This window comes from Nipponia nippon, unplaced genomic scaffold (genome assembly GCF_047370975.1).
Source record: "Nipponia nippon isolate SJK-2023a ecotype South Korea unplaced genomic scaffold, ASM4737097v1 scaffold_29, whole genome shotgun sequence".
In the NCBI taxonomy this organism is placed as follows: domain Eukaryota; kingdom Metazoa; phylum Chordata; class Aves; order Pelecaniformes; family Threskiornithidae; genus Nipponia; species Nipponia nippon.
The window spans coordinates 412,216-436,352 of NW_028262346.1; the positions used below are offsets into that span (position 1 = coordinate 412,216).

The 24,137-nt window shown below is 38.5% G+C and overlaps 1 protein-coding gene across 1 annotated transcript; it reads left to right on the forward strand.

Moving 5' to 3' along the window:
- The first annotated feature begins 3,829 nt into the window (after positions 1 to 3,829).
- On the forward strand, positions 3,830 to 22,033 carry KIAA1328 (KIAA1328 ortholog). The gene is made up of 4 exons (XM_087763634.1): positions 3,830 to 4,229; positions 5,584 to 5,723; positions 9,825 to 9,919; positions 18,524 to 22,033. The coding sequence occupies exons 1-4, from the start codon at positions 3,830 to 3,832 to the stop codon at positions 18,648 to 18,650; spliced, it is 762 nt and encodes a 253-aa protein (XP_087619760.1). The 3' UTR covers positions 18,651 to 22,033.
- The last annotated feature ends 2,104 nt before the right edge of the window (positions 22,034 to 24,137 follow it).

Sequence of the window (24,137 nt, forward strand, 5' to 3'; positions counted from 1 at the left end):
TGTTGGTTTAATAGCTTTGGAAAACCGAACTTCTCTCTGTAATTGCTGAATAGATACAGCCTAGCAAGGCAGATGCACTGTTGCTTGCCTTAGGGAAGCCATGCAGCACCGTAAGATGTTCGGTTTCTCTGATACCTGTGATGACTGTTGCCTTGAACATTAGCTGTGGTGGTACAAGGTTTCTAATGTGTATAGTTACCATACTGGGAGTCTTGAGAGGCATGTGGCAGTAGATTAATGTTAAATGGTTGATGCTGGTACTGTCCTCAGTCTTGCACTCTTGAGACAAGGACGTTGGACCTGTTTATGAATCAGGTACTGAGTCACTGCAATTTTCAGTCCAGCTGATTAAGGTAACCTGATCTGACTTTGGTTTATTCTAATACATTAGGCTGCAAACCTTCACCGGAGAGTGGTCCTGGTAGCTGGGGGGAGTAACAGCAAGAGCTTTGACTATTTTTTCATCCTGCTACCATCTATCCGCAACAGTGCCAATACTGGAGGCAAACTTCAAAAGCCGAATGTTGTTTAGGCAAATCTGTTTTATTTCCTATAGCCATCTGTTGGCACACAGATTAACCATATGTCAGTTGAGAAAGCAATCGCCTGTGCTGAAATTTGTTGTTTCCTGTAGTAGTATGAGTTGAAGATACTCTCCTTGGTGTCCTGCAGATTGCTGTCATAGTTGTGCTGACACAGCTGTTAGGGCTTGAACTTTTGATCTACCAGAACCAGACTTGAACTTTTGATCTACCTTGGTGCTTTTTTGGAAAGAGGGGACACAGTGCTTTACTTTCAGAGTTTATTCAGCTTCCTCACCTGGTTCATGGCATGACCCCACAATGTGTTGTGACAGTGAGAGGTAGCAGGCTGCAGCTTACAAGTGAGAACAAAAGTGTTTGTAGAGAGAGATGGCTTTGACAGTAGTACTAAGTGAACATATTCTCAAACTGGTGTTTGCAATTGTTTACAAGCGATAAAAGTGTATCAACGAGATCACAAGCGAGCCTGTGATCAAGCCCTTCCAGTGTGCCAAGTACCAGTTACGTGATAGACAGATCAATTGAACTTGAAATTGCTGTCCACACGGGGAAGCTTCTAGGCTGCTGCTAACTTTCTCCACTGTGTGGTAATTTATTAAATTAAGTTTTTGAGATGGCACTATCAAAATCAGATTTTAGTTAAGGCAAGAGTTTGTATAGGTTAATTGAAATATTTTCACAATTAGACTTTATTGTACAAAAACAACTGCAAAACCTTAAATGCATTTGTCTGTAAACAGTACAGAAATTAGGTAATTGAGTTAATTGGCCCACCTTAGAAGGTTGAGGAAAATACAGCGGTATAAACAAAAGATAATGGAACAGAATTTTGTGCCTTGTGCTTTTGTTTTTCACTTTAGTATAATGTTAGTTACTTACATGGAATAAAAATCTTTACGTTCAGCTAAATGAAACTGTCGCTTTAAGGGAGACACTATAGTTTACACCCTTCCCCGCATTGTGTTGGGTCCTATTTTTAGTGACTTCTAGGAGGCAAGGATTCAAGTTCAGTGACTGCTGACATAGCACCAATAATATGGTGCCTGGTGATTTTTAAGTGTTTTCTGCAGTCAAGTAATTTAATAGGTAAAGCCCTGGGTAATGTGAAAGTCCTTGAAATAGCTTTTTTTTTTTTTTAAACTACTTCAGAACAAATCTTGATTTTCTTAAAGAAAATCAGTCCTCAGGCTTTCATCTATTACTCATCATGTGATGATCAGATGAGAATGACCAACTTCCTTTGAAACCTTTTGTATTTATTCTCGTTTATGTTTCTTAGAATATGTTGTACAAAATGTATTTCATTGCAGTATGAATATACACTATTTTAGAATTTGTCTTCCCTACATATCAAGATGTTCCTTATATAATGATAACCTGCTCTAATTTAAATAAATATTATTACTTCATTATCTTAGTAATTGCACTTGCAACTGGGGCTGGTCCCTGGGATCTTTTGTGAAGGTGACCTCTAAGATAATCTTTACAGGCTGAAAGTTAATGCACAGTGAAGAAGGAGTAAAGCTTTCTGTTTTAACAATCTGTGCGTTGTTTGTTTTTTTTCCAGTCAAGTTTTTCTTGCTTTTGGTGCTCCCAAAAAGTTACCAATTTGTTTTTTTTTTATCAACAGTCTTTTAAAATTAAGAGGCAAAATACTTATTTTTGTAGTTTGGTTTAAAGGGCCAAGCTTATTCTCTTTTTGTTTATTACCTTTAACAAAGCCACATGCAGTTTCTGATGACGAACAGCCAACGGTATCTGTTTCAGGTATGACCTTCTAGTAGCTGTAAACAAAGGTTTTTCCTGTGAATGCTAAACTTTGCAATGTCTTTTCAGGTACGTGGTTTGTGTACTTAAGTGTGTAAGGTACAGAGTCATCACAAGTTGTAATGGGACGTACAGGATTATAGCAGAGGATTTATGCTCTGCTGCTTAGATAAGCATACAGTGTAAGATGAACAGTTTCAGGGGAGTTGTTTCTATTGCAGGTACAGCATAGTTTTATCCAATCTATAAGGTAAGCTGAATTTTTAATGTGGTCTCCAAAAAATGTTGAAGCATTAGAGATGTTCAGGTGTTTTATAAATTTTGAAGAGAACAATTAAAATGAAGATTCATTGTGTAAAGAAAAACAAAAAATTATTTTTATTAGTTCTCTTGACCTTGATTTACTGAGTGCATGCTTGTGTACATTCCTGGGGAAAAGATGGGTGTTCTTAGTCCCCCTTCAGAATTTTTGAATTGTTTTCAAACACAGCTTTTACAGTGACACCAGGTCCTGAAAATATATCTGGGGATGAGTAACTGTGGTAAAATTGTGTGTACGTCAAGAGTATGACCAGCAGTTATAAATGTTGAGGAATCCTACTCTCTACGTTTGGAATAGCATGGTTACCCTTCAAAACTACTGGCCAAACAGCTCTATTAAAAATCTCTGCATGTGTTTTGTAGCTAGCAGAGTTCAAGCCAGGCGATGTCAGATCACTGTACTCTGTACCCTGGAAAGAAAGCAGTGATCCTAAATGATGGAAATGGATTCACTCTGGGAAACATTCTTCCACTTCCTTGGAAAAGAATTTCAGAAACATTGTTTTCCCTTGTGTACAAGTATGAAGATGTTAAAGCTTATGATTTAGTTCTTTCACTTTAATTGCTGGCACACTTCTGAAATTCATTACGCAAATAAATGTAATGTATCTTCTAGTATAAAACCAATATTTTTTGTTCAAAACTTGTTGCACTTCTGAAGAGTCAAAACTCAAACCTTTAGGCAGTACCAAGAAACTATTGGCTTTCATCTGGCCCTGGGAAGTTTTAGTGTTAATGTTGGCACTTTCTAATTGTAGCACCAGGATTTTCAGTTACCGTTGGTAGGGGTGAACTAATTGTAATTGTGGCAGAAAGCTTTTTACAGATGATCTGTGGAGTGTGCACTGCAGTGTTACCTTACTCATATGCTTGGCCCTGAAAGGAACAAACAATTGTCCCAGTTGTCGAAGAGGTGGCAGTCACTGACCTCCTCCTCCACCTGGATGCCCACAAGTCCATTGGGGCCAGATAGGATCCACCCGAGGATACTGAGGGAGCTGGCAGAGGAGCTGGCCAAGCCACTCTCCATCATGTATCAGCAGTCCTGGTCAACTGGGGGGGTCCCAGATGACTGGAAGTTAACAAATGTGACGCCCCTCTACAAGAAGGGTCGGACGGAGGATCCAGGGAACTACAGGCCTGTCAGCCTGACCTCAGTGCCGGGAAAGGTCATGGAGCAGATCATCTTGAGTGCCATTATGCAGCATGTGCGGGACAACCAGGGGATCAGGCCCAGCCAGCATGGGTTTATGAAAGGGAGGTCCTGCTTCACTAACCTGGTCTCCTTCTATGACAAGGTGACCCGCTTAGTGGATGAGGGGAAGGCTGTGGATGTTGTCTACCTGGACTTTAGTAAGGCCTTTGACACTGTCTCCCCCAGCGTTCTCCTGGAGAAGCTGGCTGCTCACGGCTTGGATAAGTGCACTCTGCGCTGGGTTAAAAACTGGCTGGGCGGCCGAGCCCAGAGAGTGGTGGTGAATGGAGTCAAATCCAGTTGGCGGCCGGTCACGAGTGGTGTTCCCCAGGGCTCAGTGTTGGGGCCGGTCCTGTTCAATATCTTCATTGATGATCTGGATGAGGGGATCGAGTGCACCCTCAGTAAGTCTGCAGATGACACCAAGTTGGGTGGGAGTGTCAATCTGCTGGAGGGTAGGAAGGCCCTGCAGAGGGACCTGGACAGGCTGGATCGTTGGGCCAAGGCCAACTGTATGAGATTCAACAAGGCTCAGTGCTGGGTCCTGCACTTGGGCCCCATGCGATGCTGCAGGCTTGGGGAGGAGTGGCTGGAGAGCTGGTCGACAGAAAAGGACCTGGGTGTATTGGTTGACAGCCGCCTGAACATGAGCCAGCAGTGTGCTCAGGTGGCCAAGAGGGCCAATGGCATCCTGGCTTGTATCAGGAATAGTGTGGCCAGCAGGGCCAGGGAGGTGATCATGCCCCTGTACTCGGCACTGGTGAGGCCGCACCTCGAGTCCTGTGTTCAGTTTTGGGCCCTCACTCCAAGAAGGACATCGAGGTGCTGGAGCGTGTCCAGAGAAGGGCAACGAAGCTGGTGAAGGGTCTGGAGCACAAGTCTGGTGAGGAGCGGCTGAGGGAGCTGGGGTTGTTTAGCCTGGAGAAGAGGAGGCTGAGGGGAGACCTTATTGCTCTCTACAACTGCCTGACAGGAGGCTGTAGCGAGGTGGGGGTCGGTCTCTTCTCCCAAGTAACAAGTGACAGGACGAGAGGAAACAGCCTCAAGCTGTGCTGGGGGAGGTTTAGTTTGGATATTAGGAAAAACGTCTTCACTGAAAGGGTGGTCAAGCACTGGAACAGGCTGCCCAGGGAAGTGGTTGAGTCTTCATCCCTGGAGGTATTTAAAAGATGGGTGGACGTGGTGCTCGAGGACATGGTATAGTGGTGGACTTGGCAATGCTAGGTTAACGGTTGGACTCGATGATCTTAAGGGTCTTTTCCAACCTTAACGATTCTATGATTCTATGTTCCTATGAATTAGCCTGAGCAATCAGTGGGTTGGCTGCATAACAGAAAAAAGTTATATTTTATCATATAAGTGATACTTTTATTAGCATTACTGCTGCTTGGTTCCTCATTATCTTTGAGTGTCAAAGCAGAAGCTCAATTTTATGCTTTCGCATCTTAAACAAACACAGGTTTTTGCATTGAACCTCAGGCAGATGACAGCATGTGCATTTCAGATTTACTTTAATGTTCCCGTGACTGGGTGTGCTTCAGTGCCATGCACCTCTTTTTCTGCTGATACGTTCATCTTAATAAAATTTTGTATGGAGTGAGAGGCTGGGGGGAACTGCAAACTTATACCTGAAATGCTCATTCTTTTCAAAAAGAACTGCTAAGGCAAGGATGCCTTTGTGGAAGTCCTGTTGTAGGAGGCAATAGAAGAGTCCCTTTTGACTCTATAATCTGTGTTCTGCTTGTCTTTCATCTACAGGAGCATCTACAAAAGGAAATTTAAGAACAAAGTGTTTGCCAAAATATCAAAAAAGTGAAACTGAGCTAAAGGTGCCTGTAGCTGTTGCTTGTGTTTCCATGGATCCTCTTAGAAGCACAGGAGATCTGACAGGACAGCAGGTAAGTAAAGACAAATTTTTCTTGCTCTTAAGAGTGCACATAGTAGAAAAATGGCAGAAAATCTTTAGATTGAAAACTTTTAAACAGTTTTAGAGTACTATTATTTTTGCAATCTCTTACACTTTTTGCCCACTTACATGATGTCTTGTTGGCAAAAATTACTTTTTCACTGAGATCGCTTGCCCACCTCAAGAGAACAAAGGCTGAAAGTACTAATATATGCAAGTGGTATGTAACTGGGGCTATGTAAAACAGATTATGTATATTTCTATGTGCATGTGCAGAGAGAAAGTGAGTGTAGCTTTGAGTAGCCCCTAATCTGTATGTTACTAGCCAAACACACAAGAAGTTGTGTTTCAGTCTATTCAGTTTCATTGCTCTAGTCATATCACTTAGAAGCAAGACTTGTAAAATTCTTTTCAGAGACCTTTTTGCTGTGGCTGCTCATGTTAGTAGGGTAAAATCACTTTCTGTTTTTGATAGTAAAAGTTACAAATGCATCTGAGTAGTAGGAGTAGCTTTGTCAGTTGACATTATGTTTGGGTCTGCTCTGAATTGTCTGGTCTGCTCCTGTGACAATAGGTGACGCTTTTCCTACAGTTTTTTTGCATTAGAAATTTCAAAGCAGCGGGCTTTCCTGTGGAAGGTTATTCTTTGTTCTGATAGGTCTTGTGATATTCAGAAATCTGTTGAGAGATGCCACTTTTCTAACATGATTTGTATAGTACAGTGACTGTGTAAGTCATCTGAGTGTACCATTAAGTCTCTTGCCTAGTATTCATCTTGGGCAAGTCTGTAAGTCACTAGGGTTTGGTATCTTCCCACTTACAGGCAGGATCTAAAACTTTTGACTGCTTCTGAATCACTGTTCATACAGTTAAATCTTGTTCTTTGTCTGGGCTAAGATGTCCTCTCTGTGTCTTCTGTGTGTTGAGTAAATGCCATATGCCTCACATGTGTGTTCAAAACTCTGATGTGAAGACAGATCACTCAAATCTCATTGCTTTGACAGTGTCATTGCCCTTCGAATCCTTCAGCATGACACTCTAATAACTAGTATTCAGTTTTAGGGCCCATCCTGGACTTGTCCCTTTCCATTTCTCTGTTTATCACTACTTGGTTTTAGGCGGCTGGTATGTACCTCCACTTTGCAAATGATGCTGTTAAGTGACATGCAGAGACATTTCATAAATAGCCCCCATTATGCAGAATCTTTATGTAGAAGCATCTTGTCGTAGGTATCTACAAGCCCGCTGCCTCATAGCTGCCTTTATACGTCACTTTAAAATCTGTTTTGTTGTATTGTGTGTTTGCATTACTTTGCATTGTTTAGAGAATTTTTACTCCTTTTTCCCTGTGAGAGCTGTTGGGGTAGAAATGGGCTTTGTTCTTTTTATACAATGCCTAGTACGCCGAATCTTGATTTGAGACTCAAATGTGCTTTTATAATATGGACAATAAAATGGGTTCAAAGCTTTTTCTCTTTTCTGTCTTTTTTAACTTCTGTTTTTCTCTTACCTTGCCAAATCCTCATGAAAACTTTGTGCTCTAACTTTGAAGATAAGCTCTGAATTACTTGAAACAAACAGAACAAATACATTTTACTTGTTATGGAAAAGGAAGGTTTCACAAAGTTTTTTTGCAAGGAGTTTTCATCACTGACAAAACTAATTTTCTTCAAGGTGGTGTGTACGTGTCTAGGGAGAGCAGATCACTTCAACATACTTTTACACTGTTGTACTGGTAGGTAGCTCACCATTACGATTTACCAGAATCCTCTTTTGAACAGAATGGATTGAGTTTTGCTCTCATATGAATCTTGGCAGGACTGATTTACCTTATCTTCATTCAGATAGACTTGAGTGCCACAAAGGAGGATGTGAGTTTTGGAGAACACTTCAAAAGGGCCTTGCTAGCTCTGGAGCTTTTCTGGTACTTTTAATAAATCAGTGGTTTGCTGTACTGGTCTTGACCAAAATTTCCCATCTTCCTACTTTCCGTTTGACAGAAGTTGTACGCTTCTCTCATGCAGATTTGTCACCTTCCAAGGTGTGGTTTATAAAGTGAGAGAATCCTTCATTTATGTAGTACAATTTCATCCAGAAAATATTGAGTTATGAAACTCTGTTCTACCCTGAGCTGAGTAGAAAACATAGAAATCTGGAAAAAAGAGACTACACAGTCTTGGCCTGTATCTCATTTATCATCTTGTTTTGGAGGTGGAGTTGTTGCTGTGCCTAATTTTGACATGTGTTATGGTACAGACCTGCCTTTGAGAATTTTGTGTGTGGCATCTATCCATACCTGTGGGTGATACAAAAAAGCATGGAATAACTCTCCAGATTTTCCTCTTCATCCCACAAATATTTGTCTGACAGTATCTACATAGGTTTGGGTAATAGCTTGAGGTACCTTCTGTTAAAATCTCCTTCACTAACATGATCAAGTTTCTGCCTCTTTTTTTTTTTTTTTTTGAGCGAAAAATGTCCTGTAACTTTTTGTTTTTCTGAAAGAAGTTCCATCATCTGCTAAAAAAAAAAAAACCCAACAAAAAAACCCAAACCGTTTACAGATGTTTTTAGCATGGGAAATGGAAATCCTTCAACCATATGTTTAGTTGAAGTTAAATTCAGTTAAGTTAAAGACATTCTCTCTTCATTTCTATGGCTGTAAATAGCATATGTTTGGGAAGGAAACTGTGAAATCAAGTGTCCCCTTGAAAAGCCCTGAAGTCTAATAAGCCTTGTGAAACTATATTTCCCTGCCCCTCCCCGCCCTGAGGAAAATACATTGAAGTTAAAATAAGAGTGTACTGAAGGGTCAGCTGGGTATAACATGAGTCTGTATAAAATCATCACCTATTTAAAAAATTACATAGTCCTTTAATTGTTTCAAACCACTGTTCAAGAAGTAATTAGCTAAGAATGGAAGGGGGCACTTCTCTGCTGTGTGTACCTCAGCTGCCATTACTGCTAATGAGGGGAGAAAAAGCCCGTGTTTGCTTTGCCTGGTCAGAGGTTGTTCTGTGCTGGATTGTGTTAACTTGGCCGAACTGCAAGGCATTGGTAGCATTGTTGTATCTCATTTTAAGCGCTGTATGTGCTCAGGGAGGTCTGTAATGTTTGTAGGTTTGTAAAAGTCTAAACTGAAAATAAGTAAGTCAGAGTGAGTGGAAATACTTAAACTTGCCGAAATCTTGGACAGAATAGCATAGATCTTATTGTTGCTGTCATCCTGGGATTCTTATTTTGTGCTTATCGCTAGCACTGGAGAACTGAGTCAATGATGACAGAAGTTTTTGATAAATAAAAATAATTTAGGACTTAGAACTGTTTCCTGCTTGGAAACACCCCAAATAGGTAATGCCAGTAACCTCAATAATAGAAGGGACTGTTGTAGACACGAACAGCAATATGCCCTCTGGTGGACATTGATAACAAATACTGCAGTTCTCAGTGTGATAAATGAATGCATTAAAAGAACTGAAGTACTGGAGTACGTTAAAGGTTTGTTTTGAGAAGGAGTAGTAAGTACGAAGGTAGCAAATAAGTGATTAAAACCTAACGGTAGTGATGTGTGAAAGGTGTGTACTTTACTGTGTATTAAAAAAATCTTTTGAAATAAGGACTTGCCATCTACTAATGATATATTGCATACCTTTTTTGCTGTTTTGTATGCTTTGGTCATAAACCCTAAGGTGGAATGATTTTTTACTTACTCCTTATTTTAGGATCCTAATATAATAAAGTTTGAACTTGGATTTGGATATCACTGCAGTAGATTTCCAAGTCATGAGAACCTACTGCCCTTTGTGTAGTATGAACCTATGCATAGTGTATGTCTTAAAACTTTACCTAACATATTTAGTATTGAAGCTATCAGCTTGCATTTGCATTACAAGTCTCTTAAAAGAATTATCCAGTATTTGATAATTTGTTTCACTGAGCTGTAGTTATATTTTAAAACTTTGTATTTTATTTCCAGTTGGAATTTGTCTACTTTCAACTTCTAATTATTAGGTCTTGAAATGCTTTTAATGTCTTGTGAAATATTTGTTCTCCTTTAAAGAGTACTTTCTAAAATGTTACTTTACATTTTCAGGTCACTAATGAAGGAGGAATGAAGAGTGCTTCTTTAAAGGATTTGTGTCCTGAGGACAAGAGACGCATTGCAAACTTAATTAAAGAACTTGCCAGGTAAGAATAAGCATCACCTGAAAATGCATTATGTTTAAGGAGAGTCATTCCTCTAATCAACATCAAGCAATGCATTATGGAACTGAATATTGCATGAGGTGACTTTTCTTGCTGGAAGAGGTATGAACAATTAAGCAGCCTGATCATTTTTTCCTTGCTTCCTCACCCCAAATCCCTCAAACGTATTGAAAACAAGAGCCAAAGTTTTGTGACCTGCAGTAGTTCATCCACATAAACCTAGTCTCAGGGCTAGGGTTTTGTTTGCTGCTTTTATCATGTGCTTTAAATAAACACATTGTCTTTTGGAAATGACAGACTTTGTTGGTATGAAACTTTGTAGTGCTTATTTGTCAGGGGTAAGCTTTTATATGGAATGCCATCTTAAAGGTGGATTGATGATCTTGTGGCTGAAACATGTTAATCAGTATTTGCCCATGTTTTCACGTGTAGAGCAATAAAGAGTCCAGTGTAATTTTAACTTATCTAGCCAAACTTTCTTTTGCTTTGATTAATTTCTTCAAGTTCTCCATATTGGAAAGGAGAGGCAGAAATAGTGCAAGTTTCTCAGCTTTAGCAAAAGTTTTTTCCTAAGTTTCATTCCAGTGCTAGTCGCATTCATGAAGATAAATGATGTGAAAAATAAGTTAAATTTGAGTGAGGAGATTTTTCTCCCCCTCTGTGTCCCTAACACTTCAGAATCTCTGCAAATCTGCTTCTTACATAGTGGCTGTAAAATTGAGAAGGAGCACATGGGACTTTGGCAGGCTTTCGCACAACATCAGAGGAGAAAGTCTTGTGAGACGATCTCAGGTCCTTCGGGCTAGAAGTTGGTGTCGACACTAAGAATTTATGAAGGCAAAGTTTTTCTAGAACAAAATGCAACATCTCGGGTATTAATGAAATGCTTTTTCCCATAGATTTCATATGTCTGTGCAATAATTGGCAAGCATTACTGTCCTTTTTCTTTTTATATAGGAAAATTTGGGCAGAGAAATTAAGTTACTTGCTCAAGGTCATGCAATAAGTCTCTGGTGCAGCTAGGAATATTTTCTCTCTGATTATCCTCATCCAGTGAACCATTTTGCCTACTAGTAATTTGTACCAATATAGGATTTCTTGCTATATAGTATTTCAGTAATTTCTGAAGTTCTTCATGCTTGCAACTCTATTTTATCCTACCTCATGTGTTAGAAAATGTCTAGTTAAGGCTGTCATAAAGCGTAGATTGCTGGGAAGCGTGGTTACAAATTGTCAGATGTTGGAGCTATTCGGACACTGTTGCCATTGTTGATATATAGAGGTATATTCTAATATTAAAAAAACCCTTTTATTACATTGTTCCTCATAATACACTGCTCCCTAGTGAATAGTAGTACACTAACTCATTTGAGCATGGGATTCTTCTTAAATCTCAGATGCTGTGATTTTTCCCTGAGGACAGTTTGATATTTCTGCCTGACATTTCTTCGAAGAAAAATAGAAGGTGCAGCAACATTAATTTTGAAAAGTAAAATTAGTGGAACACTATTATTTTATACTTAGTTCTCTTTTATTTTTAAACCTAATCATATTTTTATTGGATGTAATTAAAAGTCCTTTGCAGTGTAATAGGGAAGTTGAACTTTAATTCCGCTCACCTCGTCACTTTTTTAAAACTCTCCATAATTTTCATCCCTAGTTGTGCAATGATGGAGGGTTTTTACATGCAGTAGAACATTCTTTGCTATTTCAGGGAAGAAAAAGAACCAGCAGAATGCTGAAAGTTTTCCAGGAAGACTGTCCTGCAGTAAATAATTGGAATAATAAAGATCTCCCTTGACCAGAGCTATACTTCACCGTTCTTTATTTTGCTACTATTTATGAATGAAAATTATGGTAGCTGGGACTAATTCTTGCATGTTTACTGTGGGATGGTGGACAGAAATAGATTGGTCAATAACCATCTGCATGAAGACAGTTTTAAAGTGTTAAAATTCTGTTTGTGTGGAAACCAGTAGCAAAACCTGATTAACTCCTGGGGCTGGAATTTCAACCATGTCTTGTTCGAGCAGTTCAGGATATTGGCCTTTCCCCTGACTTGTGACTGCTGAAGGAGAGCTGATGTACTTTTGTTTCTCTTCCTATTCTTAATTCTCTTCCTCCAGCTCTCATTCCCTTCTCACTTTTGAACATTGGGAAGGTGTGTGCCTATGCATTAGCTAACATGCTGCAGGGAGACACTTTGTCGTGGTGTGAGTAAATTCTACCACTGGCTATATTATTTCCCTTTCCTTTGAGAAAGGGATTACTGGGCTGTAATTAGAAATTACTGGGCTGTAATTAGAAATTACTGGGCTGTAATGCTTTGCTGCTGGGGGTTCCAGTGGCTGACATCATGTTAGCTGTTAGGGATCTTATGAAATTGAATTTTGAGACAGGGTCGAAAGAAAGGACTCAGCTGTATCCTGTCTAATCCCCCTTTCTAGGCTAAATAATCTTAGTTTTTACTCTGTGCTGCCACCTGTAAATCTAACCATTATTTTGCCTTTCTCTGAAAATATCCAGTCTATCTTCCCTCTTCAGGTGAAAAGAGAGAGTCAAACTGGATCCAAAGTTTAAAAGACTCGAATGTTATAAATGTGAATTTTTTTATTGTATCAGCAGGTTCTTTTCAAATTGTTTTTGTAGAGGAATTTGAGTAGGATGAGTCATGCCTATGAATGCCAAAGTGCTTTGTGAGTAAATGGGAAATTCTTGAGTGTGATCAGCCCTTATTTTCAAAAATAAGGCTTCGTGTTTTCCGCAAGGTGCTGCTGGCGTGATGGTGAAAGTGGCAGGCACAGTAAGAGTAAATTTTAGCTCTCCCTACAAGCGGAGTCCTTTTAAGAGGCAAAAAAGACTTTCTCTGAGCTTTCATTACTGCAGGCTACTCCTCAAGCAGTCATCAGCTTATGTAATGAAATGAGCAGTGACATGGTGAAGAGACTGAAAGATTCGTACCCTCGTACTCTGCACCAATGTCAGGACACATTAGCTTCTTCCAAGAGGGAGCAGCGCAAGGTCCCCTGGGACCTAGCCAGTTGACTGTTGAGCATTAAGGATTTGCTAGACACCATACTGAGAATGGTTACAAAGTATTCTGGAGTGAAATATTTCAAGTGATATGCAGATTTTGAATGCTCTCTGTCTTGGCTGAATGGAGAGGGTCATAGCTTTCTTTGCAGAGAGAGTGAGTGAGTGCATGCTTGCAAGCATTCACCTCACTCCTAACTGATCTATAGCCATAGTACTGTGACTTTCTGGCTCCTACTATGACATGTACATCATAAATACTTCTTCCCTGCCTGCACAGTTCACATATGCCTGTACAGCTCACATATGCAATTTGCTTTTGAATGAAGAGAGGCATTGACTAAGTGACATAGAAGGGTTCATGAAAGTTTAGTTTTTGCTTTTAGTGATGAGAATTGCTATTAACTACTTTGTATTCTTTCTTTCTTCAGATAAAATAACAAGGAGCTAACTTTCCCCATGCTTGTCTTTGCAAACAAATCTTTGAAAGCAATTTAGGTAGAAAGGTTTCATAATGCCCTTATCCACCCAAGGGAGGGAGCGATTGCCTTTTTCAAATACGATACAAGATGGTTTTTGCTATCAGTTTAGCGTCTTTCTGGCATGCCCAGAATGACTTGTACCCAGCAGCTAGTAAAACAACCTTCAGACAGGCCTTTTTTCCTTATTGAGAAAGTGCTTCCTCCTTCTCAAGACCTTGGATTCCTAAATCCTTTGTAGGGTGCTGGCAGTCTGGGATGCTAGTCTTTTCTACTGGCATTGCTCTATGTGGACTTTTTATCCTGACATGAACATGAAATTGGCTAACTAAAATGGAAATTTTTCCAACAAAAGGCGAAAATGGGAATCAAAACAGAAGATTAGTTTGGTTACAGAACTGGAAACTATTACAAAGGAGGACAGTAAAACTATTGTAGCTTATATTTGCCGTTTAAGTGTTTGTCTTACAGCACTTAGGATCTTTGAAGGACAGCTTGCCTGTGGAAGCCCTTATTTCAAATCTGCAGTGTTTGGCCTCTTGGGTTACCTTCTCTCCTGGGTTACGCTACCTCATATTTAACCAAATTGTTACCTGGCTTTAACTTCAATGTCAAGATCTTTTCTTCTTTTTTTTCTGTGTGCTACTTAAGGAGACAATATTGTGCTGCAGTTCTCTTAATTGGTCAGGCAGTGAGACTGCAAATGAGATATCCCTAAGCTTGTCTGGAAATTACTTCTTGTTGATAGGTAAAGCATGCCTAGGATTATTGTATCACCAATCACACTTACCTTTTGTGCTTAAAAAGTCATTAGTAGCTATAAATTCATGCTGTGAGATCTAGGTTTGTATTATTTTGCAAGTTGCATATCGTAAAATTTATCCGTTGTGCAGCAATTTCAATTACGTTTTGGAATTGTTGGGGTTTTTTGTTTTTTTTTTTTAATTTATACAAACTGCCCATGATACTTGAGTAACATGTATCAGATTTGTGAACAGTGTCCTTAGACAAAAAATGCTGCCATTCTCTCTTCCTGCAGTGCTGGTATTAAAAGTCACTTTGTTGCCCAGTTTTGCCAGAGGCATATTGTGATCAACTCTGGCATGAAAACTTATTGTTTCATCGTTTTGGAGTGCATCTTTTGCTTGGAATACCTGATTTCATTCCATGGATCCTGTGTGTGCTGGGCTCTGCATGATGCCCTTGTCTTGGTCCTTGCTCCACTTTTCCTCCTGCTGTGGTCTTTACCTGTTCCAGATGCCATTCTTTGCTTGGAATGTAAAACCTGTTTTTTTTGAGAATGGCCACCAAAATATTTTCATCTTTGCTAGCTAGTTGGCAGGCTAATATCAGGTGAGTGTTCCCTAAAAGATAAATGTTCCCAGTGAGAATAAGACTGATCAGTGAAGTTTCCAGTGTGTCTCTGCTTTTTGTTTATTTTGTCTTCTGTCTTAACTTGCTCAGCCACAGATCTTGATGCATTCAGATTTCTCTTGGTAAAAGCTCAATTTTTTCTAACATTTTTAAGAAGTAGAAAACACTATTTTTAATTTGCTTTTTCAGCTCTTTTCTTTTGTAAAGATTTTAAGTGCCTTCAGTCAGGAAGAGTTCTTTTGAGTTTTGTCCCTAGTGTAGTGCTGATGTGAGTATTATCATGGCTCTTCCTTGTGCATGCCGGTTTTTCATTAGACAAATAAAACTTGAAGTGCTGTTGACCTGTGCAGTGCTTCAAAAATTCCACTTGGAGAGCATCAATCCTGCTTACTCAGTGGAATGAGTCACTGTCATCAGCAAACTTGTTGATCAGTTCCTTCTTCAGATCAGACAGTCAGAACTACTAGTATCAGCAGTGGGCTTGAGAGGACACCATAATAATTGGAACTGGTGAATTAGGAATTAATTTGAAACCTAAGGCTGATGTCCTAGGAGGGTTTTTTTGTCAACATAGCTGCATTATGAATTTTTCTTTTCCTACAGAGGCTTCCTACAGAGAATTTTATTTTACAGAGTAAAATAAAATTAAAATCTTTATTTAGATGCATCTAGAATTGCATAAGTGTTGAAGTGTTCAATTTAAAACAAATCTTGAACAAAGATGGTATGTATCCTGTGACACAAGATAGGTGAATGTAAATTGCATGCAAGGAAATGTTTCAGACACTGAACAGCAGGAATAGTTCTACTGGTTTGTCATCTTCACTCTCAGTTGCCAGTCCTCTATTTGATCCTGGAGACAACGATAATGGAGCTGGACACCAACACGTTGCCCAACAGAGCAGTTGTGCCCATTGCAGTTGCAGTGCCTTCATTCTTTCACTGCTCTTTTCTGACCACAACTGGATGAAAAGCAGGTGAAAATCCTTTCGAGGAGCATTATGAGCCTTGTAATGTTTCTATTTGGCATCAGTGAAGACCTTCCTAGTTCTAAAATTCATCTGTTCTCTACTGCCAGAAGGCAAAGAAATAAGTATATAAAAAAATCTTACTGAGCTATATATAGGATGTGACATAAACCCAGCATAATCCGATAACATTCTTGTATTCCTTTTCTCCAACTTTCTTTTGCCACCTCCTGTGAGTAACTGTCTTCTATGTCTCGCCTGCCCTTTATGGGCTGTCTCCTGCTTTGTGATACATAAACACATACTGCCACATTTCTTCTAAGATCCCTTACTGTTCTCAGTCATTTACTGCATAAGATATGTGGCACAATGTATTCATGTGTCTGGGGGTATGACAGCTTGCTGTGATCTGTGTTAAATACAAACACAGCATGCGAATGTGATGCAGACTGATACAAGCAGCAAATCACAGAATCTAGAGATGGGTAAAACCTGCTAAGTTTAGTCTAATTTCTCTAGTGCTCTGGTCTTTCTTACCTTATCTTATTTTCTTATACTGTTGTTTGATTTTAATATTGTTAGGTGCCAGCATGGCCCAGTGTTTCAGTTGTCCCGAACCTTTTTCTAATGCAGCATCACTCCTGCAGTTAGTGAGCAATCTTCCTTCCTTATACAGGAGATGATACTTGTCCTCTCTTTCCCTTCTGATCTTTTTTTTTCCCCTGTTCTTGTTTCCTTCCTGTCTTTCCTCTACATGGTCATTGCTGTCTTCATTGTCTTTTTCTAATTGATGATTTTTATTCTGTTCTCTACTTTTTTTTCTTTTTTACCCTAAGAAACAGGAAGCATTCTTGCATCTTTCACGGATTACATGAAGCAAGGTCATGTATGGATTATATAAAGGAAGGTCATATATGCTGTAGTCACTTACCTGATTGCTCTAGATTCAGAGAAAACAAACTGGTTGTGGTTAGATGCAAAAGCCTGGGTCTGCAGCCTGTGGCATATGTACTCTGGTTGTAACTGTATTGGGGAGCAAGGATGTATGGTAGATAGTTTTCAAAAGTTTGTTGCCTGCTTAACTAAGGAATACATAGGTGTTGGGATGGATCCAGAGTTAATACAGCTGGTTCCCTTTTCCTTGTTTATTTTCTGATGTGTGCACACAGCCTTTGAGTGGAGGGAAAGGGGCCTAGGAATGAGTTGATGAATGCTGCTGGGGACAAGATTGTGAACGAGACCATGGGCGTATGCATAGTGGAATGTTTTTATGCTAAATCCATGTCTTTTTTGTGTAATTTAGAAACTTTCCAATTAATAGTTTGTTCCAAGCTTTCAAACTGCTCTAATTTACAGAATTTGATTATATGCTCTATGTTATTTTTCTCCTTCCAGGTTTGTAGAGAAAAGGTGTGAGTTTCAGTATTATTAATTATTTCCAACTTCATGCAGTCTGCTTGAGCTGTTGTGGGAATGGCTGTGGGTTGATCTTAGAGTTGGGGAACACTTCCTGCCTATAGTTCACCCCAGGGGGGTGACCCAAATGTTGTATTTATGTTTTTTTCCACTGGAATATCAAAACAAATCCTTGCCCTCTTAAGGGAAATGTCATGATGTCAAATGGATGGCTCAGTCCCTGAATGGAGTTCTCTGTTAGGAATGCCAATGAGTCTGATGGGACAAGTGGAAGGCTTAGTCCACTATTTTATATATATCCCCCCCCCCCCCCCCCCCTTTCTCTTCCTATAGGATTGTTCCACTTAAAGGAAGTTAAAATTGAAGTTTTCTGAAAGTTGTACTGCTTTGGTCTCCTGTCACCTGTGTTGTGGCAGCTGTTTCATCATCATCATAAAAGACTGAATTTTAAGAGCCTTTAGCAACAGAAATTACCTAAGTGCAGAGCAATAATATTTATTAGTCTAAGCTCATTACTTAATATTTTTGTAGCGCTTTTATAGAACCATGATTTCTAAGCCATGTTTTTTAGCGTAGTTACAGGATCGTCTGTGCATAATGGTCTTCTTGCCTTCATGATACCAGAATAATTGTTTTTACAGCCTGCTCTTGAGGTGCAGAATAAATGATCATTGTAAACCTTTCTCACATTGTCATCTTTTAATCTTGATCCAATTATTTACACTGAGCAGCAAGATACAGGGTGCCATGGCCCAGACAGAAATGAAAATTTACTCCTGCGGCTTGATATTTTAAAATCCCCAGAAGAGGACAAACTGTTTTGTTTGGAGAAAACTAACAAGAAAAACGATTCCTTTCCTGGACTTATATTTGACCAGTAAATGTGAAAGAAGGATTAGTTTATAGATTAAGAAACAGAAAAGTTTTTCAACTTCCTTCCTGTCTCAGCAGCTAAGCTCTCCCACTTGAGTTGTCTGTCTATATGCCCTAGGTTTGTAAGGATCCTGGTGTGTCTTCATTATGGCTGCAGGGAATTGGACTGCACAAATCTAATTGTGGGTTCAGGTCCTTACTTTGTTGTTCCATGCTGCCCATTAATGTGCATGTACTCTAGTGAGACCAGTGTCTTTGAAAAAATAATGTATTTTGTAAAGTTGTATGCATCTTCCAGTGTAATATAATAAAATAAGCATTATGAGGAACTAACCTGTTTAAGGGTGGAGAGGGTGATATCCATTTACCTGGAAAGCGGAGGAGTTAGAAGTCAGGCACTGCGGTTATGGGCATGTATTTTATTTCTCTCAAATTCTTTTTAGGGTAAGTGAAGAAAAGGAGGTGACAGAAGAACGGCTGAAAGCTGAACAGGAGTCATTTGAGAAGAAGATCAGACAGCTAGAGGAACAGAATGAACTTATCATCAAGGAAAGGGAAGATATCCTTTAAAAATATGTGCAGGGGCTCACTGTCTGAAATAAAAAGTGAACTACAGAGAAATAATTGTTCTAATTTATGGCAGAGAATAAATCTGCATGTGCTGCTATTCAAAAGCAATCAGAGAGTACTTGTTAGCATGTGACGCTGGTTCATTTGAGCTTAAAACTGCCATCCAGCTGTTCCTATGATGTTGTTTTGCTATGAAATAGATATTTGTCAACTAAAAATGACAATAAGGAATTTATGCATTAAAATATGGTTATAGATTTATTTTTTTAACTTAATCCTGTTAGATTGTTGTAATTAAGGTCTAAAACTTGCATGGTATTCCAGTGCTGTCTGTGTCCAGAGAAAGACAACTTACACTGAAGCCATTTAAACTGTATATATGTACTAGGCTTTTCTTGGTGTAGCTTTTGTTTGTTTGTTTTTTATATAAAGTTAGCTGATTCTATTTTCTTGCAGGCTGTGACTTCCATTTTTATTAAGCTGCATATGCTTACTCCCAGTCCTGGAATATCACATGCAAAGTTGATGTTGCAGGAATTATAGTTTTCCTTCAGTGTGGTGTAACAGACCTTTACAAAATTCTCTTGCTCATTTCTCTTCCAAATCTTTGATATTGATGTTTTCTTGTTTAGTTCCTCAGAAGGCTAATGGTTGACTACAGTGGCATATGGAAGAGACAGTGCTGCAACTACAGCAAAAGCAAATAGTATGTGATTCATCAGGAGCTGTATTTCAAGTAGGGAGGATACTAATGCTATTTTAAAAAGCATTGATGAAACCTAGTGCGCAATACTGTTTTCAGTCCAGAGTCATCCTTTGTTCAAGTAAAAAATGAAGTTAGTGACAAAAGTTGTGGAGAAGGGCTACTTCAGATGATGGGGGGCCTGGAGAAGCTATTTTCTGAGAAGAGACTAAAATGTGTGTGCACATGCTTATGAATAGTTACTGGCTATATAGAAGAAGGTCAAGATGGTGGTAAGGTGAATAGGGGGAGAGACAATGCTGAGACAAAAAGGGACTCTTCAAGCCATAGGCCAGTGTTGGAACAGAAATAAAAGGGGATAAACAATCCAGAAACTTATAGAGGAGAGTTCTTGAAAATTCGAGCAATCATATTTCACAGTTTAGCACTGGAAGGCTTAACAAGAAAAAAAGCTTATTTATGATGGAGCTTGGGTGGCTTATGAAAGGAATTCAGTGATATGTTGTCTCTGTCAGCAGGGGATTGCCCTTGATGGCCAAGAAGATCCCATGTAGCACGGTGGCACTTATGCTGATAGAAAGAATTTGGTCTGTTTGTACTAAATAATATGCACATCAATAAGCTTAGCCAGGCATGGAACAGTTCCTGGAAAATATTAAATCTCATGTATTTAAGAGCCATTAGATGTGACTACAACTCTTTTACATTGATTTCACTAAGTCAGTATTTTGTTGGATATTATGTCTTGGGTATTCAGTCAGCTCATGAATGTGGGTGGGATCTATGTTCCTGATTAATATTTTTTAATTTATGCACATAAAGCTTTCACTAGTTCATCTGAGGTTTATTTGGCTACTGGGAAGTAGGCTTGCTTGCTTGTTTATTTTTGTGGTTTTTTTTTGGTTGGGTTTTTTTGGATTTGGTTTTGTTTGGGTTTTTTTTTGCCTTTACTAGAAATAGATTGCACAAGCATGAATACTTTTTCAGAAGTCTGGTAGACATGGCAGAAGGTTAATGCATGCAATTTTACACTTCATAAAACTCTCTAAAACCTAGAAATATAAAACAAGGTTATAATTTAAAACAATATAATTTTAACTACTGCAGTACTTGCCTATCATACATGAATGATTCAAGATCCTCAGTGTACCTCTGATCAGTTAATTTTTTATCTTAAAGCTTGTTGCAGAGACAAGCCATGGTAGAAATGACTTGCCAAAGTTGAATATGGATTCTGGCTATTTTCAAGGACAGCAACTTGAAATTCTTCAAGTTCTTCTGAAATGTACAGAGTTCACTTGCAAATAAGATATTAGGGATAAAATACCATACCAAAAAACCTTCAAGTCTGGTAAAATCAAGTTACTTACCTTTTTTTTTCTTCCCTGAAAGCTAATTTATTCTCGATAAAATTACTTTATTTAGCCCCGTATTTAAAATTACCCTACAATAATAAATCAGTGCTTCTGATACAACTGCAGCTATCCACTGAAGTGTAATTTCAACCTGGTAAAGGTTTAATTTGAATAGTGTGGGGAGTGTGTTTTTTTTTTTTCTTAAAGTGACGTGTATTTTGTTGTTTGTTTTTTTTTTTCCTTATTAAGACTCTTGCAGCAAAGACATGCTTTCTGTGCTTGAAATCCCCCCTTTGAAGGCAGATTTTCCTCATTTTGTTGTGGTTGATTTTTTTGTTCTTGGGAAGCTATGTGGAGCCATCCATTTGAATCTGTTGATGATGAACTATGACCAAAGCTTTCGGGGGCAGGGGAGTAGGTGGTATGCAGTGGTCTCATCACAGCATGCGTACCTTTCACCACTAAGCACTGTTCTTTGGAGATGTGGTGCTTAGTGGTGTAAGGTACGTGTGCTGTGATGACATCTTTTGCTGTTCTTACTAAAATCTGCCCAGTTGGGCCAAACTGGAAAATCCAGTAACAGATGTAGAGTTACTCTGTATGGTAATGGCAGACTGTAATGTATGCAGTCTGTATACATATATATATATATATATAATTATTATTATTACGTATACATATATGTTGTAATAGTAATGTATTATAATAATAATGTATACATATATGTTATATGTTTAGTAACCATACTGTCAGTCTGTAATGGCAGACTAAATTCTGGCATTGCCTTTGGAGTGTTTGACTTGCAATTTCAGTGTTCTTATTAATGTATTATTATACATTGTTGTTGTTGTTATTATTATTATTATTTATTATTATTATTATTGTAGTCTGTATACATATAACATACAGACAGTATGGTTACTAAGCTCCAGTAACTGCCATTCTCTTGATGCCCTCCACAATGAAAGACTCTTACAGCTATGAGGATGGGAAAGTGGTGGAAAAAATTAATCCTCTGAAAGGGAAGATTAAGCAGGAGGTAGAGGGGAAAACATAAGTGGTGGCTGTACTGGGGAAGTGAGGACTAGAATGTGCCTGAAAGGAGAGACTTGGAAAAGGAGTTTGAGCTGGGCATGGCTGATGTGAAAGAAGTAAAACCTGTGACGGACAAGTTCAAAAGTGTTTGGGATAAGCAGTCAGGGTTAAGGAAGAGCCAGGGTGGAGGCAGGTGGCCTAGGATCAGTGAGATGATTGTGAGACAGCTGATGAAAGCAGGGATGTGTCTGTTCAGTGTATTCTAGCACCCTCCAAACTTTGAAACAGAATTTGGGACTCAGCTCATGTGAGAAGGCTCACCATGTGTGACCTACCTCCATGTCTTCCTCAGCATCCGCTCTTAGTATTTGGCTTCTCTTTGCTTCTGTGTTCCCAGATCATGATGGATACATACTGGGTGACTGAACAGTGCTTCTAGCAATCTAAATTCTGGCATTGCCTTTGGAGTGTTTGACTTGCAATTTCAATGTTCTTATTTTGATTGTTTCATTTGCATTTTCAGAATAAGGGATGAGCAGCGCACACCATGTTATGCTCTTAGGCTACTCGCACTGCCCCTTCTTCCACTTCTGCTAGGAGCTGTTAAGAGAAAAGCTGCTGGCTTTCCTTTTTTTTTTTTTTTTTTTCCTCTGGCATATTTTTAAGCACCTATTATTAATTTAGGTCCCAAATATGATTTAATTTAAGAAACAGGAAAATATCTTTTGTAAGATGCCCCAGTACTGTCATGATAGATGTCTTAGGAAAAAAAATAATAACAAGATTATTAAGAAACAAATACTACTGTTATTTCAAAGCCCAAAGAAATTATGTTATGGTCTTTAGCTTTTCTTGTTATCACCATTAAGGATTTTTTCATCTAAATTTGATGGTGTTGCATAAATGAAGAAACAAAAACAGCCTTAACATTTCTGTGAAGATTTATTAATTGGGGAAGAGGAAACTTCTTAAAAAAAAAAAATTGGTTATTGAATTCTAAGCTATGCTCAAATTATCATTTTGGAGACAAAGAATAGGGAGGCAAAGGGAAGAAGAGATTCTATTTATTACAAACTTATTTTTTTCTTTTTGTGAATTTAAACTCATCATCCCTACTAAACTTTACTAACCTTTACTAACCTACTAAACTTTTACAGTTACTAAACTGTAACTGGAGTTATTTTCTGACTGAACATGATCTGTTGATTTGAAGACCCAGCCAAGTTCATAGAAAAAATCCCACGTGATTTACTTGGCTAGTCTTAGAAATGATCACAGACTCTGTTTACATATGTCCTTAATATTGTAACTTAGGACTACTTAATTAGTTGATTTTATGAATATTAATTTGACTAAACAGTTCATTTGCTGATACTGTTAGTGAGACATAGAATATTAATTTGCTGGAAGAATAATGGGCTTCTTATAAGCATTATCTAGAGTCTTTAATAAAATGCTTTTAGTTTTGCCATAGTACTGTTCATTACATTACTCTTGCATGTGCTCATAAATTAGTGCTATTTACATGTTTTCTCCTTTTCCTATCTTTCTGTGTTAATGTAGAATTAGTATTATTTTTCAGAAGAAATATAGTTGCTGACTTGCTTAATGCCAAAGAACAAAATTATAGAAAAGCAGGTATCAGAATACAGAATTTGTTTGTTCTGTCATACTTACTTTTCTCCATAATGTTGAATTTGCTTTTCTGAAAATGGGGAGAAGAATAGGCACTTCTATTTCCTTTCCTCTTTTAATCTAACCCACCAAGTTGTCATCACAGGTGAAGAAACAGAACAAAAGGTCTTGCATAGAAAGCCTTTGGCAGTGTTCTTTGAGTGTGTGGTCCTCGTGTCCCGCTTAACAGAGAGATGTGTGTGTGTTTGCCTCCCCAGGGCTGCTGTTTGTGAAAGGACAGTTAGTCTGAACTCACAATGACAACACAGAGTGTCATAGAGAAACGGGGTACGGTAATTAACAGTATAATTAAGCATGTATATATGAAAGTTGGATACCTGCCTTGTTGCATCCTCCCAGAATAATAAAAGGCAAGAAGAAAATTTCTATATAGAGAAAAATTTGCCATTTGCAGGAAACTTGTGCTGCCTAGTGCTTTTTAAAGTCAGGCTATTTATTTAAAACTCAGTAATGCTTTTAGAGTTTAACTTTGGCTAAGTCTAAGGGTGATTTTTCGCTTTTGTTAGTTTCTGTAGTACAGTTCCTGATAGTATAGTTTCTGACCATTTACGAACTGAGGGATTGGAATTACCGTCATCGTTTTTCTTTTATTTCTCAACTTCCTCCCTCAGCTTGTAGTTTTAAATCTTTCCCTTCCTATTTTTCATATGTGAATGCATACTTTAGATCTTTTTGTGCATCATAATTTGTTTGAAGGCA